The sequence below is a fragment of the Acanthopagrus latus genome, chromosome 1 (assembly GCF_904848185.1).
Source record: "Acanthopagrus latus isolate v.2019 chromosome 1, fAcaLat1.1, whole genome shotgun sequence".
NCBI classification, from domain to species: Eukaryota; Metazoa; Chordata; class Actinopteri; order Spariformes; family Sparidae; genus Acanthopagrus; species Acanthopagrus latus.
Genome location: NC_051039.1, coordinates 20,475,275 through 20,492,333, shown reverse-complemented (window position 1 = coordinate 20,492,333; position 17,059 = coordinate 20,475,275). Strand labels below are relative to the sequence as shown.

The 17,059-nt window shown below is 38.8% G+C and overlaps 1 protein-coding gene across 1 annotated transcript in view; it reads left to right on the top strand.

The window, feature by feature from the left end:
* The window catches only part of LOC119026272 (tumor suppressor candidate 3), a 68,960-nt gene that overhangs the window by 21,054 nt on the left and 30,847 nt on the right, over positions 1–17,059 (top strand). Inside the window, exons 2-3 of the mRNA XM_037110519.1 lie at positions 9,992–10,161; positions 15,162–15,279. Of these exons, the coding sequence (XP_036966414.1) occupies positions 9,992–10,161; positions 15,162–15,279 (288 nt within the window). The remainder of the gene's footprint in view (positions 1–9,991; positions 10,162–15,161; positions 15,280–17,059) is intronic.

The following is a 17,059-nucleotide window of genomic DNA, read 5'->3' as shown; positions in this document are numbered from 1 at the left end:
CCCTAAACATGCAAAGTCTTGAATTTGTGTGATGACTCAAGCCCAGAGTGGCAAGTTGATAAAAGTTTGTTCTTTTACTTAAGCACACTTCAGAGTAAGACAGTGAGTGAGCTGAAATATAGAGAATAAGGCACTGAAAGACTCAATAGTACCATGTCACCTACATCATGATGAATTAGCTGAGGAATGTGTCGGAGATGAAGGAGCCCACATATGCGCTTTGTGTTCCCTTCAAATTCAAGAAAAAGGCTCTTTGCTGCAAGCGACTCATCTCCAGGGCTTCACTTATGTCCTTTTCTTTTTTTTTTTACAGATACCCACTAGCAGTCTGATTGGTTCCAAAGGCATTTTAATTTATTTCTAAAGTTGGTTTTGACTGTTTTGTTCCATCCTTTTTCCAAGGACAGAAAAGTGTGATGCTGGTTATGCTATGTGCGCTTTCTAAAGAGATTGTTAGTTTTGATCTGAATTAGAAAGGTTTGTCTTTATAGTCAGCCAACTTTCCACGTGTTTTATTTTATGTCCTTTTCTGGGGTTAAAGTCCATAAATTGTGTTTCCATTGCAAGAACCATGTGGAGTAGTTTGAAGGCTTTCCTAGATTCTTGCTCCCTTTGAACTATAGATGGTGCTGTTCGTGACAGAAAGAAGCCTAATTTACATTCCTACCATGCAAAGATTTTACCTGGCCAGCCCCTAAAGGAGTTTGAAACACTTTTTCTTTTAATTCCTGGGATGCAGTCCTTTTTTAAATTTTAAAATAAAAAAAACAAAAAAAACAAAAAAAACAAATGCAAATCCTAGAGGAAACTAATTTAAATACAGATTTGTTAAGCCAGATAATCATTTGTTCCCTTTATAACATGCTTTTGGCAACTAGAAAAAGTAATCGAATTATTTTTTTGTTTGTTTGTTTTGGGGTTATTACTGAAATGTAATAGGGATGCTTGTCCAGTTGTTGGTGCCAAGGCAAACATTGGGTATGTGACAGCGCTGAGGCTGTAGACACACTGCACACTGTGTATTGTGCTAATCAACCCTCACTACAACAGGCATAAAGACTTGTCCACATTTGTGCATTGATAAACGTCTTTGAAATGCTATACGGTATTGATTTTGAACTTGAATTAAATTATGGAAATTCAAGTCATAAACTGTCACACACTAATGTAATCTTTGCCCAGTAGCCACCAGCAAAAGCATTAACCCTGTGTTGATATGATTTGATAGAAATTTGCAGCCATCATCAGGTTTAGTCATGTACGATATTGCCTGCCTAAAATATTGTTTGGTTTACTCACAATCCCCAGTCTGAAACAATAAGACTAACTGCGTCTCAGTGTTGCATCACCAAATTCTGTCCTCCTCTGTCTCAATTGCTGCGTCTTCATTTATTATTCAGCAACAGTCTTTTTTTATTTTGTTTTTGGTACCCTTTTCCCTCTTTTGATACTTTCTGTATTGCCTCCGGTTTCTCTCTTGCCCTCTCTCTCTCTTACTTTTTACTTGCCCAGGTGATTTTCCTCCTTTCTTCATCCCTCCTCACCCCCTGTCATCCTCCTATTTTTTCATTTTCTTTCCTCTCCTCCCTCCGTCCCCCCATCTCTTGGCTTTATTGCGGGGAGCAGTACAGTGACCATATGCTCCCTGAGTGCTTGCGTTGCCTCCCTATTGTTTTTACAGTAGGACTGGCCCCTTGCCCTGTGTCCACCCCCAGTTTTTATTGGGATGCTTTTATAACAAAATCAAACTGCACAGATGCCCCATAAACCCAATTGGAGCTTTCTGCTTCCCCTGAGAAATGATATCTGCAAGATCGGGAAAAGAAAAATAATAAAGGGGAAAGGGGGGTTAGTGGAGGTCAAGCAGAGTCACTAAACAATTAGCCTTGGCACTGTGCTTATGTTTTGTGACAGATACAAAGTGTAACTTGAATATATTACACTCCTGGTTCAAACATCTGGGATAACTGGTATGATAGTGCATTGTTGAAATATTCTACCATATGGCTGGAGAACGTCAATGTGCACTTTATTTACAGAAAAAAATGGATCTTTCTCTGGCTCTGCAAATTAGGATTATTATCGCAACTTTTACTATAGAGATGATCACCATTTCCGAGAGCCCAAAGTGACATCTTCATCCCACCGAAAAAGGTAGTTTTACCTGATTTTTTAAGTTAGAGCTCAAAACCATCCTCAGTGTAGATAATTCTGTAGTCTTAATTCAGCCTTCATGGTCTTAAATGAGTTTTCCTACACTATAATGTGATGTCATTGTCATAAGGATGAAACCTAGCCACCCATAGCCACATGCATATTGTGTTTTTATCAATTTCACACATCATTTCAGCTTCAGAACTATCGCAAGCGGTCCTCCTAACTGTATTAATGCATCTGAAAAAGTGTAAAAGTTAACTTAATGAAACTTGCAGACATCCTGAACTTACAAACACAAAAGACTTAGACAGGCACCCTCGGGAAAGGAAATGACAGAAGATTTAAAATGTCACACCGTGTGCCTGCAAGGTTTAGATAGAAGCTATAATCTGTAAGCAAAAGAGAAAAAAAAAAGCAAATCTTTAGATATTCTGTAAGCATCACCAAGAGAGACACAACCGCTGGCACTAATGGGGGGAAAGATATAAACTAAAATCAAATCGTTGGAGGTTGATGGATGTGAAGACACGTGGACAAAGGCAGGGGAAAAATACATTTATTTCAGTAATTGTTATTAGACAGATAAGCTGACAAATCCTCCTCCCCCAACCCCGCCGCTGACAAGTCACGGTATTTTTGGGAATCGCAGATTATGGGCTGACAAATACAGAGCTGCAGTATGAAAGTATATTGGTTTGATACGGCGGAGGTGAGAAATGAAAACAATGGCACTGACAGGCAAACTGACTCAAACAGATACACTATCAAAATGTGTGATGGTATATATGTTCAGCATCACACAGAATAGTGTTCTTTTCCTTCCTTTATTCACAGGATTTTGCATATTTTCTCCAGTGGTCTGTGTGTATGTGTACTTGCAAACAAAGAAATGACAGCCAAAAGCATGTTTCTGCTACAACAGTTGGTGGTGGAGGGCACTATGTTACTCCTTGTGCTGCTCTGCTCACTTGTCCAACCTCTTTGCTGCTCCGTCACCTTTCGTGCCCCCTTCCTCTCATGAACCCCTTCTTTCCTGATGTATCGCTTCTCTTCCTCTGCCTCATTTGGTTTCCTCCTCATGGACTCCTCAGTTCCTTCTCATCCTATTCATTGCCATATCTGGAGCTGGTTTTGCTTCAACCAATACATTTATTTATCCTCAATTCTAACTGCACAGTCCCCCCCCCCCCTTTGAGTCTTCCCTTCTGTCTGTAATAATGATATTATTAATGATAATAATGATAATAATACATTTAAAAACGAGGCTTACGAGACTTACAAGGCATGTTGCTTCTCCTTTTCTTTCATTTGTCCCTCCTGAGTTCCCTTTGAGCATGTGTTCGTGTATGTAAGTATTTTCAATTTAACTCCACACAGGCAGTCCCAAAGTCATCATAAGGACACTATGATTAGCATAAATTGACTTGCAATTTTTTGTTACTTTTTACAAAGGGCCGTGTACTTCTTTGTGTCTGTGTGCTTGCGTGTGTGTGAGTTTGGGTGTGAGTGAACGTGTGTGAGAGAGTGGGTGAGAGATGAGTCTTTGTTCGATGTTATACGAAGCCAATTTCTAGTAATCCTGCTTTCAATGGGAGAATTGGAGGAAGCTTGATGGCCAAAGCCGAGGCCCATTCGCTTACAATAGACCTCTGTTTAGACCGCTCAGAGCAAGGGATTGTGGATTGAACAAATGCTATTGGCTTTTCATGACGAAGGTTCACAGATCAAACCCCTCGCTGGCTGGCGAAATCATGGCTGTCCCCATCCAGCCACTACAAACCTCTTGAAGGTACAATGTGGGGGGGTTTCTACACTAATCTCACTGAAGAGCAATGTTACAATCAGTGCTCCAGGCTGATGCCCGTTTTACCGACACAGTCTTGATACACAATGTAAACCGAAATGTAAACTTCCCCAAATCGAAATGTTTTTTCTTTACTTTCTTGTTTTCAGTTATCGAAAGTACTATTACCTCCAAGCTTTACTCGGGTGAAGCATTTCAGTGCATTTATTCCTTGTAAACTTTTTGTGTTTTCACAGTTAATTGCAGTTCAGATTCTAAGTCCTGCTTTGTGTATAGTTTTCAGCTTTATTGGCTCTGTTAGCTCTACGCTATTAGCTCTGTAGCTGTGAGCTCCATGAGCCAAAAGAAACTGCTGTCCGCCAGCTGCTATGAGATAACTGCTAACTAGCTGTATTCCTTACAATTTAGGCATAGATTTGATGTTCACAATGCGGCGTCGTCAGGAAAAAAAAATACATGAGCCCCCTGTCAATAAAGAGTTTACTACATTTATTCAGATTTGAATGCATCATGCTTTTGGGTAAGGTCTTGTGCTATGTAGCCAGCCACTTCATGAAACTAACACTGTGGAGAGATGGATATCCATGATAACAGCCTAAGACGACTCGCTCTGCTGCAGTCAGCGCTCGGTTGGGTTTGTCACTTTCAAATCGACAGTTATACACACTCATACTCCCAGAGGTGTCGCAGTAAAGGTCTTTGTTCGTCACAAACACATTTTCTATCATCCACATGATATAAGAAGAAAGTTCTGAGCATATTATGTCACAGTTTATTTTTGAAAAGGACCTCTTGGACGGGGAGCACCGTGAACCTCCCCTCCTCTTGTTATGCCCTTATTATGGGAGGCCTTAACATGGAATGATCACCAAATATTCATAAAACAGTATCTTCAGCATTACCTGTCAAAAAACTTTTTTAAAGAGGAAAATGAATGACCGATTGCTCTTCAGTATACTTGAGATGACAAAGAGTTTCATTGGCAGTATTTTCTTTCATACAGACAGTGAAAATCAAATGGCACAATACAGATTTAGACCTGGTAGTTTCTCTAAAGTGAAGATCACATAGTTTGGACTGAGAGGTCAAGCACCCACATTCAAAACATCTTGAAATTGGACTGGTGATTTCACCCGCTCTGTCATGCTGCCTGGCTGCTGCAGACTAAATCGCCTCGTCTCTGTACAAATACTACAAGAATTTCTTTAATTCCAAGCAGTCCTCTTCTTCCTTTGCAGCACTTTTTTCATAGTCCAAAGGGTCATCTAGTTTTGGCCTTTCTTGCTCTGTTGGCTTATGAGATTTTATGCCTTTTTTTTTTTCATTTTTAGATTAAAAGTGAAACAGGATTAAGTTAGGGAGAGGACTAGGATGTATCAGGATTGGCCTTTTTTGTCTGCTGTGGTTGCAGGACTGGTCAGCTTTTAAAATACTAAGTTACTTATTTGGTTGAGCAACTCACCTGAAAGACAAACCAGCTAATCACATGGCTTCCTGCTTAACTCACCAAGTGAGTCTTTGAGTGAGTGACAGGCAGGAACTCACCGATCTACCAATTAGCTAATTTGTTAGCTAAATAATTAATTTACTGACTGACCGGTTAGCCAACTGGCTGAGTGTGTGATCATTAATCTGACAGTTTTCAGGCAGATTGACAGGCTAGCAGAGTAACGGTTAGATTAAAAAACTGTCTGGTTGATGAACTAACTGTCCCCTATCATGCCCCCCATAACCTCTGACTGTGTGGCCATCAGTGCATGAGTGAGCGTTGCCTTAAACTGTTTGTGTCATCTTTCAATCTCTTTTCTCTCCTGTCATTATTTCCATTTCTTCTCTTTGCTTGTTGGCCTTCTCCCTATCAGTTATATTTTTCTTTTCTCCTCCTTCTCCCTGGAGAGTTGGTGTAAGAACTCTTAATATCAGTTTGTGGATGCTCTGCGTGAGAATTTTTTTTCTTTGAAAGCCACTTAATTTATTTAGTCCTTTATTCTTTATTTAGCCACCTTATCCTGCTCTTAGCTTGCAGTAATGACTTGGCATTGCTGCCTGAAATTGAGCTGGTGAAAAGAAGATAATATGAAAATTAAAACGAAAATAGGAGAAACAACAAATGACAATTGGGTAGAAAAGTGGACATAATGAAAAAACTGAATAAGGGAACTAGATAGAGATTTAGACCTGATTTCAGTGCTACTGACATAGTCTGCTGCTTACCCTCTGGCCTATTTTGTGAGAGAGACGGAGAGAGAAAGACAGAGAGAGACGGACAGAGAGACGGAGAGAGAGACAGAGAGAGGTTATGACATTCACAGAGTGAGTAACAGAAAATCAGATGGAAAGCAGGATATCTGCAAACCATTTGTGCATTTTATTCTCACACACACACACACACACACACACACACACACACACACACACACACACACACACACACACACACACACACACACACACACACACATAAATGCAGACACACAGGCAGGTACACAAACATGTATGCACATACACACACCCTAGTTGTGATTCATTTTAATGCCCTCTGTGCTCAGTGGGGTAGAAAATAAATGTTTTTAATGGTCCTGGGCTGTTTGGAGTGCTTATGTGTTATACATGTTTGTGTGGTGGGTCAGGTAAAGCAGGGAGCCATAACATTGATGTGTGGGAGTCACTTGAAGGTCTAACATAAGGTATTTAAATAGCTCTGTGCAGACAGTGCTCCTTAAAGAGTTTTTACCTACTTTGTAGTTTAGAGGCATCATTTTGTCTGAATACAGACAGCAATGATTCCTGTGAACTCTCAAATAGTGGCTGTGTTTAGCTCAACTGAAGCGTGAACAAGGCCTTTAATTTGAGGTAGTCTTTTATTATCATTGGCAGGTCTTTTATTTCTAATTCTCTGTTTATTTTTCTTCTTTTTTTTAAGTCAAATTAAAAGAAGCCTTCTTTTCCTCATGTTTACCTGTTGTAATGGTAAAACCAGCATAATGTCTGTAGTGTCTTGTGGCTAATTTTTTATTGGTCATAACACATTATTGTAAACATTGTTGATAGGACTTTACATTTTGAGCCCCCTCAAATGACAGCATTTACTTCAAAATATACACTAGATAAAATCCAGTACACTCTCCAGTTGCTCTTCTCTCCATTGTTTTTCTAGCACTTCGACATCATCTATTACACTTTGCTCGTACTTCTTTATGTTTTCAAAACTGCTGTTTGTGTGTGTGTGTGTGAGAGAGAGAGAGAGAGAGAGAGAGAGAGAGAGAGAGAGAGAGAGAGAGAGAGAGAGAGAGAGAGAGAGAGAGAGAGAGAGAGAGAGAGAGAGAGAGAGAGAGAGAGAGAGAGAGAGCGAGAGAGAGAGAGAGAGAGAGAGAGCATCATTACAGCCAGTATGATTGGCATCCAGGACTGACAACTCTCCTTTTGAGGGCGAGTGCACACGGGCAAAAACTTGGTAAATAAATTAAAGACAAAAAAAGAAAAGAATAGGTGTACAAATAGCTCTTTGTACCTGTGTGCACGCCCTTCTCCGTGGGTTGTACCCTTTATGTTGTGTTGCTTAGTGAATCTCCAGCCTCATTATACATGGCCCATTAGTGCGGGAATGTGTGTTGTCAGAAGTGAACAAGCAACACAGCAGAAACACATGCCATTCCACGGTCCATCTTTCTCTGTCTGTCTCACTCTCATCTTCCAATTTTACCTTTTTGTCCCCTCAGATCTTGTCTACAGCCTGTTTACTACAGAGCTTTCATTTACAGCTCTTTGTTTCTGCAGCCAAGCCCATGACCTAAAATGTGTGTTTCTATGTGTGTGAGAGAGACAGATTTTGTATCTGATTAGCAGTAGCAGTGAGACTCAGTACTTAATTATTTAGCTACTGTCTAGAATTCGATCCAGTACTCGCACACTACTGGGGAGAAAGAGGGATGGAGTGGGAGAGACAGAAAGTTACTGTTTACATTGAGAGGCCTTGGGTGCATGCAGTGTAAGCATGCGCTAACACTCATAGATGTAAACTGACTGCAGATTTTTGAAAAATTTCAACCACAAAAGCCTACCACTCCGCACTGCTACATTTTAGCCCTGCATCAAATCCCCTCTGCCCAGAGACCTGCAAGCATATATGGGCTGAGAGAGAGAATGATGTACAATAGTTGGTTAAGTCAGCAGGCTCCGCTGGCTATACATGGTGATAATACATTTAAAAATAAACAATAAAATGGGCACAGCTTTATTTGTCAGTTGTCCTGAAAAATAGAGCGTGCTCAGCATCCAAGCCTTAATTTAAATATTTAATGTTGGATTTTGTGATTCAAGGAAAAGACTTGCAGGACATGCATGGATAATATGCTTTGACAAACCATTAGGCAAAGTTATTCCTATTAGACATTTTCTAAACTGTGTTTTTACGTGGGTACTCCAAACAGCAGTTGCATGCCTACTGCATTAATTCTGATTCAGCAAGGGGTGTATCTGTTTTTGTATAACCTGTTCCCATTCGCAGCGAGGCCGTGGTTAAAAGAGGGCAATTAAAAAGAAAAAAAAAAAAAAAAGAAAGCTTTAATCAATTTTTATTTACATTTATGTGTTTTAAAGATGCATACATGGTGGACTAAAAGCCTTTAATGAAAAATTCATGACAAATCCTTAGCATAAATTTAATGCAGTCTATTTCACACACACACTCACACACACACAAAAAAAAAACAGTTCTATAGTGTAAATTGAAACATGCTTCCCATACAGATTTTTTCCTGTATAGAGGTTGGAAAACAACTAGTGTTTCATCAGCAGTCTGAGTATTTCATCACTCATCAGTTCAGAGCTCAGGTTTGGCAGAGATGATGCTGGTAGAAACGAAGCAGCGTCCTGCTGCGAACAGAGACGGATATGGTCTTACTGTAGATTTACAGCCAAACACAACCACACACAGCACAAGGAGACTAATGCATACGCACACACTCTTGCATAAAGCTACACTGAAACATTGTTGTACTCCATCATATGAGTTTGCTAATATAAGCATTTCAGCTTTATGAACCTTGCAAAGGCACTAGCTTGTGTGTTTGTGTACACGTGTATGCTGTGTGTTGTTTATCTTTAGCGTTCCTACGCCAACTCTGTTGTGACCTTTTCGCTAAGTCGGACCAGATTTAATCAACAGCAGACTCCTGCAATTCACACTGGCTTTTCTGTGCGCACACACACACACACACGCACACACACACACACACACACACACACACACACACACACACACACACACACACACACACACACACACACACACACACACACACACCTCAACTGCCTAGTCAGGGCTCATATTCTGTAAATAACGGTTAGGTTTGCTGTATTCCAGATTCTTTGCATCCCATTAGTCAAAGCAGCCCGGGAGTCAAACTATTAAAATTTAGATTTAGCAACTAGCATCCAGCAACACCCGGCTGTGTATCAGCATCAGACTTTCAAGTATATACTGTAAGGCTCCTGACTGGTCAAGGAATCGCTGGAATGTCAGACAGCTTTAGAGATTAAGATTTTCATATATTCTGTTTAGAAGCTGGATGATACCAGGGGATTGTACAAATAGATTATTGCATGCAGGAGTTGGTCAGAATGTCTTTGCAACTTTTCTGTACTGTCACTTTACTCTTTATGCTTTATTCCCCCCAAAGACATTAAATCTGTGTTTGTGTAACTGTTGTGATCTGTTTATTTAAAAGTAGTATAAAGCCTTTTTGTGGTTCCAGAGGAAGCTCCATATAATCTGATACATTTCCTACAGTGATGTAACTCATTTTTTCTTCCTAGCCACTTAGTGACATCACTAGAGGCACTTTTTTGATTATGCCATAGTACTCCCCATGACCTGTAAACACACTTTAATACGTGTGTGTTTAAGTGGTGGAGTCAGCCTTTAAGTAAAAAGTATATCAAGTAGAGATTAAAGTTTCTGTTTGAATGTAAATAACCTAATGGGATGCATTGTCCTCTCTCTGCCCTTCTCCTTGACTGTGTGCTCAGAATCTGCTGTCAGAGAAGGTTGACCAGATGATGGAGTGGTCCTCTCGGCGTTCGGTCGTCCGGATGAACGGGGACAAGTTCCGTCGCTTTGTCAAGGCCCCACCCAGGAACTACTCTGTCATCGTCATGTTCACTGCCCTGCAGCCTCAAAGGCAGTGTTCCGTCTGCAGGTATGTGCGCACAATGACACACTCAAGACCAGTGCACCTGGTGTGGGTCGCAATGTGGAATAACTCTGTTTTTTTTTCCCTCTGTTGCCTCTCATGTCCTCAAGTTAATGCGCTGCATGGAAGTTCACCCACAGTGAAAAAGTCTGTGAGCAGTCAAGTCAGATGCACACACACAAACAGCCTCACACAGGCCTAAATGTCCTCAACTGATATTTCAGCCTCCTTCCACATATAGACCTGCCCACCTTAAGAAACACGGAAAACAGCATTATATAACAAGAACCTGTGGGTCACACTGACATTTGTATCAAAGGGACTCCGGCCAGATATGCTACCAAAGGGGAATGAATAAATTCCACAGATAAGGACAACAAGACCTAGTTACCTACTTGCAACGTAAAATCCATTAATGCACAAGGACACTTTCCCAAAAATCTCAAAAGTGAGCTTTAAATGTGATTTTTCTTTGACAAAATCTGACTCCTAGAAGCAATTGCATTGCAGCAATATCAAGCACTACACCAAAATGCTAATATAAGATTAGAAGTTAATTTATTTGTTCAGAATTTTAAATGAATTTGCATTTGAATCTAATAATTTTAACTCCCTGACAAGCATTGTTTCAGGACCATGGACAGCTCTCCACACTACACTGGCTTTCTAAAGAGAGTGGACTCCTGGCACTGTCCATATCTCTGAAAGCTGCTTTGGATCAGTCAGAACAATCATGATAAACAATGAAACATAACTACACTGCTTTCCTTTTAATCTAAGTAATACCAACAAGGCTAAACATGGGTTTCCAACAAGGTAAAACTACTGATTAGACTACTGCAGTATGATGAGCAGACATAAGAATAGGAATACCTGCAAAAATGTACTGTCATATACACACTCCACATACTACACTTATTTTATTAGTAGTTTTATTAGTATTAGTTGTATAATCGCAATATTACCCTCGACGGTGTGCTTTAACGTAATTTGAGCATGGCAGTGATGCAGTAAGCGCCTCAGTCCACAAACAGCACTGAAATATAATTAAAAAAATATAATATTGCTTAATTATTAGTTTTGGAATGCTTTTTCTCAGGTTTATCTGAATTGCGGTCATGTTTTTTTGTTCCATTTTCCTTGCTTTGCTTTAATTATATGTCTCTTCATTTTTGCTGTTGATATGTTGATATCTATATGTTTGTAAGCTTGAATGGGTGAAAGGAAGACAAAAGAGGGTGCCAAAAAAGGGCATTTGTCCTGGAGTCAGTGTTATCTAGCATAAGTCTCGCCAGACACGACAGACAGACACTAGATATAGTGTTTGTTTAATCCTGTATCAAAAAAAGGGGGAAAGCAGGCATGTGACTCATTTGAAAAATTATGCCATGTTGCCTGATTGGCAGTCTAATTTTGAGGAATTTATAATTACTTCATTTTGTCCGGTACATCTACACCTTTTGTCTGGGTGGTATAAACCTGGTGGTTGACTTATGTCCCTGTGTCTTAGGGGACTTCCAGCGAGTTGATGAAATCAACAATGACCTTCTCCGTCCTGACCCTGTAACTCTAATCAGCCACTATCCTACTTCATCAGTCACTTGATTGAATAACGTATTCATCACTCATATCAGCAGCCCTCATCCTCTCTCTCGCTCTCTCTCTCTCTCACTCTCTCTCGCGCTCTCGCTCTCTCTCTCTCTCTCTGTCTCTCTCTGTCTCTGTCTCTTGCTCTTTTTCTTGTCTTTTTCTCTCTTAAAATATATTTTTCATTTCTTTTAGTAGTAACACAGCAAACATACAAATATACTTATTTTTTTGTTCCCTTTCATTACTATGCTCTTAAATTCACATTCAAATGTTGCTTTAATTTCATAATTACATAAATGAATGCCAAAACAGTTTATGTAAGGTTCACTTATACACACACTCTTACCTCCTCTCACCATTTGCTGTGGGTTGACCCTAGAAATATGTATACACACACAAGAACAAAATCACAATGAAAAAACTAGACTGATTATTTCTATTAAATTGCCAGATGCTTGCATTGGACATTAATCAGCTCTCATTCACTCTTGCTTTAGTATTGTTATAGCTTCTTCTGCTCTGTTTGTTTCTTTTGTTGCATTTCCCCTGGAATTTTCTTATTAAGATAGTTAAAGAGAATCACATCATTAGAAAACCGAGTGAGAGAGGGATTTAGAGTAAGAGTGGGTGACCTGAGCGCCTGTGTTTAGAAGACTGTCAGGCAGTGAAAAAGACAGCTAATCGCTAGGGTCCTCACTCCCACATACTATATAGTATTTTTAAGTGGGCTTTTAAGTAATCACTGCTTTCACACTAGATAAGATACAAAATTAACCATTATCAAAGATGTCCGTCTTAGTACTCGGCCTATAGTCGCTCAATTTTTAAGCCTGGTGATGGTCTGAATTTTCACACAATGCACTGAGGCGCAAATGATAGTAAAGCGATGCAGGGCTGTAAGGAATGACTGACAGTAGCCCTTTATCGACTCCACACAGAGAAGGCTCGCCATTTCACCACTTGTTTTTTTTTTTTTTTTTTCAATACAAGTTGCCAGAGACACTAGCAGTTACCAAATTATTGGTTTTTGGTCCTGTAACATTGCTTTGTGGGTTGATGTGTGGGACATTTCTCTTTTATTCAATGACTATGGCACGCTGGCTCGCTTCTGCTGCGGCTCTGTTACAACCTCTGGAGGCACATCAGAGCTGCAGCGAAACTGTCCCCCCTCTGATGCGGAGAATCAGCGTATGATTCCCACACTGAAAGGGCAGTGTGAATGGGGCAAGGGATTCAACAGTTCATACACAGCTCAGGCTTTACTCCCAGAAGGAAAATACAGTTTTATGTTGAATGAAACTAAATTGACTTCTCTTTTTTAGGAATGATACATTCTCTACACATTTCTTTACTTAGTTTACACTTGGTAGATTTGTCAGTGGCCATAACTGATTTATTTATTTTTTTTTCATTTTGAAAGAATACGGCTCTGGTCCAGCTTAATAATTCTTGTGTTTAGGTTTGCCAGCAAACATTTTTAACTGTTGGAAAAAAAATAAAAAAATAACTACAGCTGTAGTATTTCCATTGATTATGTCAGATGTACAGATTCTGCTTTTCTTTGCTGACATAAAAAATAACATGAATCACATACAGGTGAATTTGCTAAATACATACCATCAGGCAAACATGTGCATATGTACATAATTACACAGATACTGTAGGCATATTAATTGAACGAACACTGAAGGAAAGTTTAAAAACTTCAACTTAAAAGGTATATATGATTGAAGTGTCTTATGAAAAAAAACATGATTTCACTAATTAGTTTAACATCTTAGCATAATTTCTTTATTTTGTTTCATCAATTGAATGTTTTTGCAATGTGATATTTCTTAATACAAGAAGAAATATAGTTATCATTTGGAGAGCTGCCAGATGCTAAGTAAACAATAAATAAATAACAGACTATCAGAATAGTTATTACCACATCTCAGTGACACCTTGACAACTACTGCAAAGTGGTGTTCGCAAACATAAATGAGCACCTCTGTAATCCCTGACAGTCTGCTGGCCCGAGTTTCAACTTCATCTGTGCTGACTGTTTGAAATGGTAGACACTTCAAAGGGACCATCCTAACATTAGCTGCAAAGATAACAATGTAACATCCCTGTGCATAACACATCTTGACAGACAATTTGCCATTAATTAAAGCCAACACAAGGAGCAGTTGACGTAAGACACAATGTCAAATTGAAGACGAGCAGCAGGAAATGACATTTAGCTAAAGTCAGAAACAATAGACAGGGAGGAGAGAAAATAGACTGCTTCTTGGCTTTTAGTGTTTATCTTGTCATGTAGGAGGGGGATAAGGTGAGAGACTGGTTAAAATTACACCTTCATCAGGCTACGCTTTAAGGAAATTGAAATAAAACAAATGAGGTTCTAAAAAGAGAGAAATTAAAATGCATCATCTTCTCCATTATGGAGACGGTGCCGAGGATCTAGAGTATTTTATTTTCTCCTGCCTTCATCTTCTCTCTTTCTCCCTTTTCTGACTCTGCATCCTTTTAGAGTCTGTTGCAGTCTCTTTTACGTTGGACCTTTGCATACTTCCTCTATTTTTAACCCTATCTTTTTCTCTGCCTTCTGTTTTTGAGGTCACTGGTTGTGTTTCTTGTGTGCTGTTGTTCTTTTTTTGCCCCCTTATTTGGTCTTCATGAATAAATTCATTATTTTCATCCTCTGTGCTGTGCCTCTACCCATAGCTTGTCAGAATCAAAATAATGCCTTCTAGGGGATAAGAGCAGATTAATAATTGGAGAAAAACTGAAAAGTCAAAGTAAACCAAGTATTTGTAAAAACAGACTCAGAAGGAATTATTGACAACAAATTAAACAAAACATTGTGTTTGCACAAAACAGTTTCTCTTTCAGCTCTTCCCTTATGATAACAATACTTGTCACCAGCATTTAGGTTTGTAAAACATGATATAAAAAGAATTAGTGACTGTAAACAAGAACTCAGTGCGATCTTAAAGAACCTTCTGCTAAAGTAATGAAAATTATATAAGTGAAAATCTGAAGTTTTTCAGAAGGCAGATCAGTTATTTTTATCGATCTATTGATTTTTCACTAAACTATTCGTCATGCGGAAATGAAAATCCACATTCTTTCACTGATGAAGGAAACCAGTTCCAGTTAGGGGACTTAAAAAGTTGTTAATAATGTTTACACTTGTTCAGGTTTTTGTCCTCTGGGAAAACAGTCCTCATTAACACAATTGCAGCAATATAGATCTAAGATTATGTTTAATTATTTGTGACCTTTGACTTTAGTGATATCTGCTGTACCTTGGGTAATTGAGTATGCACATTTGAGACAAAGCAAGTGTCTTACAGTTTTCTACATGTTTATATCTGACATTTTCTGTCTGTGGTTCATTCCTTAAAATCTTTTTCATTACTGTCTTACAGGCAAGCGAATGAGGAGTACCAGGTCCTGGCTAACTCGTGGCGTTACTCATCTGCATTTTCAAATAAGCTCTTCTTCACGGTAGTGGACTACGATGAGGGAGCCGATGTTTTCCAACAGGTATTATAACTAGTCATTTCCTGTACTATCAATACTAAATGGATTCACCCTAGTGCAAGTCGCACCATGTATGCTTTACCTTTTCCTCCTCTGTCCCTTCCCCATCCCTCTGCTTGGATAACACCCTCTTTTCTCTATGGGATTATGTCCCTCATCATAACCCAAACCAAGAGTGTGAGAAAACACACTAACACAATAGTGTTGAATATACAGCAACACTACTACTACTACAACACTAGTGCATCTCGTTGCACGTGTGGTAGCTTGACTGCAAAATTGGTGGGCTTCTAATTTCATACATAATTCAGGTGTTACAAGGAAGATTCATATGACATAAGACAGATTAAATAAAGAAGTAAATAGAACTAGAAAATAAAAAAATAATGGGTACCAACAGCTAATTGCTGATTTTCTTGTTTTGGATTCCGCCTTCAGTAAAGTAAAAACATACTATGTTGGTTGCTTTGGCTCAATAAAAATACAAAGAAAAACTTGATATAAAATGAAGGTGTTATTGTGGGTCAAAGATTCTGATTTAAATCAATTCCTTGCAAATTCTTTCCTTTATACCATATTCACCTTCAACCCTTTCTCCTCCTGTTGCTCTTCTCTCTTCTACATCTATTCGTTCTTTATTCTGTTCAATACGCCCACCAGGTGATTTCTATTAGAAAGTCATGGCCTGGAACTTCAACAGTAGCTCAGCAGATAAATCTACCGAAAAACCTTAGATAAAAAGTAAACACAGCAAAATGCAATGACGCAAAACATTATGCAGTAGCACAAAAGCAAAAAAGGTACAGGTACAAAAATATGTACATATGTACATGGACACTTTTCCAAGGACAAACATGCAACCTTACAAGCAAAAAGGTAATAGAATTATAAAATGACTCATGCAGACAGTACGCAAGCCACTCACAAGCAGCAACACTCATAAGTCATGTAATGGGAAGAAAAGCCACAAGTACGTGAAATATCCACAGCACTCCGTATAAATATCCTAATATTCTTTACGGTTAAGTGATTTGATCAGGTACCTCCTGCTTTTTTTGATCATTATTTTCTCAGTTATTGGTTTAGTCTATAAATGTCTGAAAATGGTGAAAAATCTGAGCCAAAGTAATATATTGTTTTATCCAACCAACAGTCCAAACCAAAATAATATTATGCCATACAAGACAATAGAAATAACAAATATTCCTGATTTTTTTATTTATTTATTTATTTTTAAGAAATGTGATGTGTGAATTTTACTGTTAAAATGATTTAAGCCATTATGTAGATTATCACAATTATTGCCTAATAATTAACTGGAAAAAAAATCTGTCCATTAGGTTGTCATCAGACATAAAAAAGGAAAGGCTACACAGGTGAACTTCAGTTTGGGCAGTGGGAATTATTGTAAAGACATAGACGTCAACATGAACAACAACAACATAGACATGGATTTCAACGTAAACATCTACCTGCCTGTCGCTGACTCCTTTTAGAAACAAAACCAGCCAAATTGATATGCAGTACATTATTATTCCCTTAAACATAATCTATTCTAACATAATAATCTACCTAAGGTCAAATGACTGGCTTCTAATGGTGGTCAAGCATACACAGATTACAGTGAAGTTATTGGTGTACAGGAGGTTTTTACTTGGAAGCACAGTGGTTGTGACTTTGTGACTATACACACATTTGTATTGTATCCTACCTGCGACATCAGAATTGAGACAATGAATGGGCTCTCCAACAAACCAGAAACACAAACAAACACTCTCAAGAG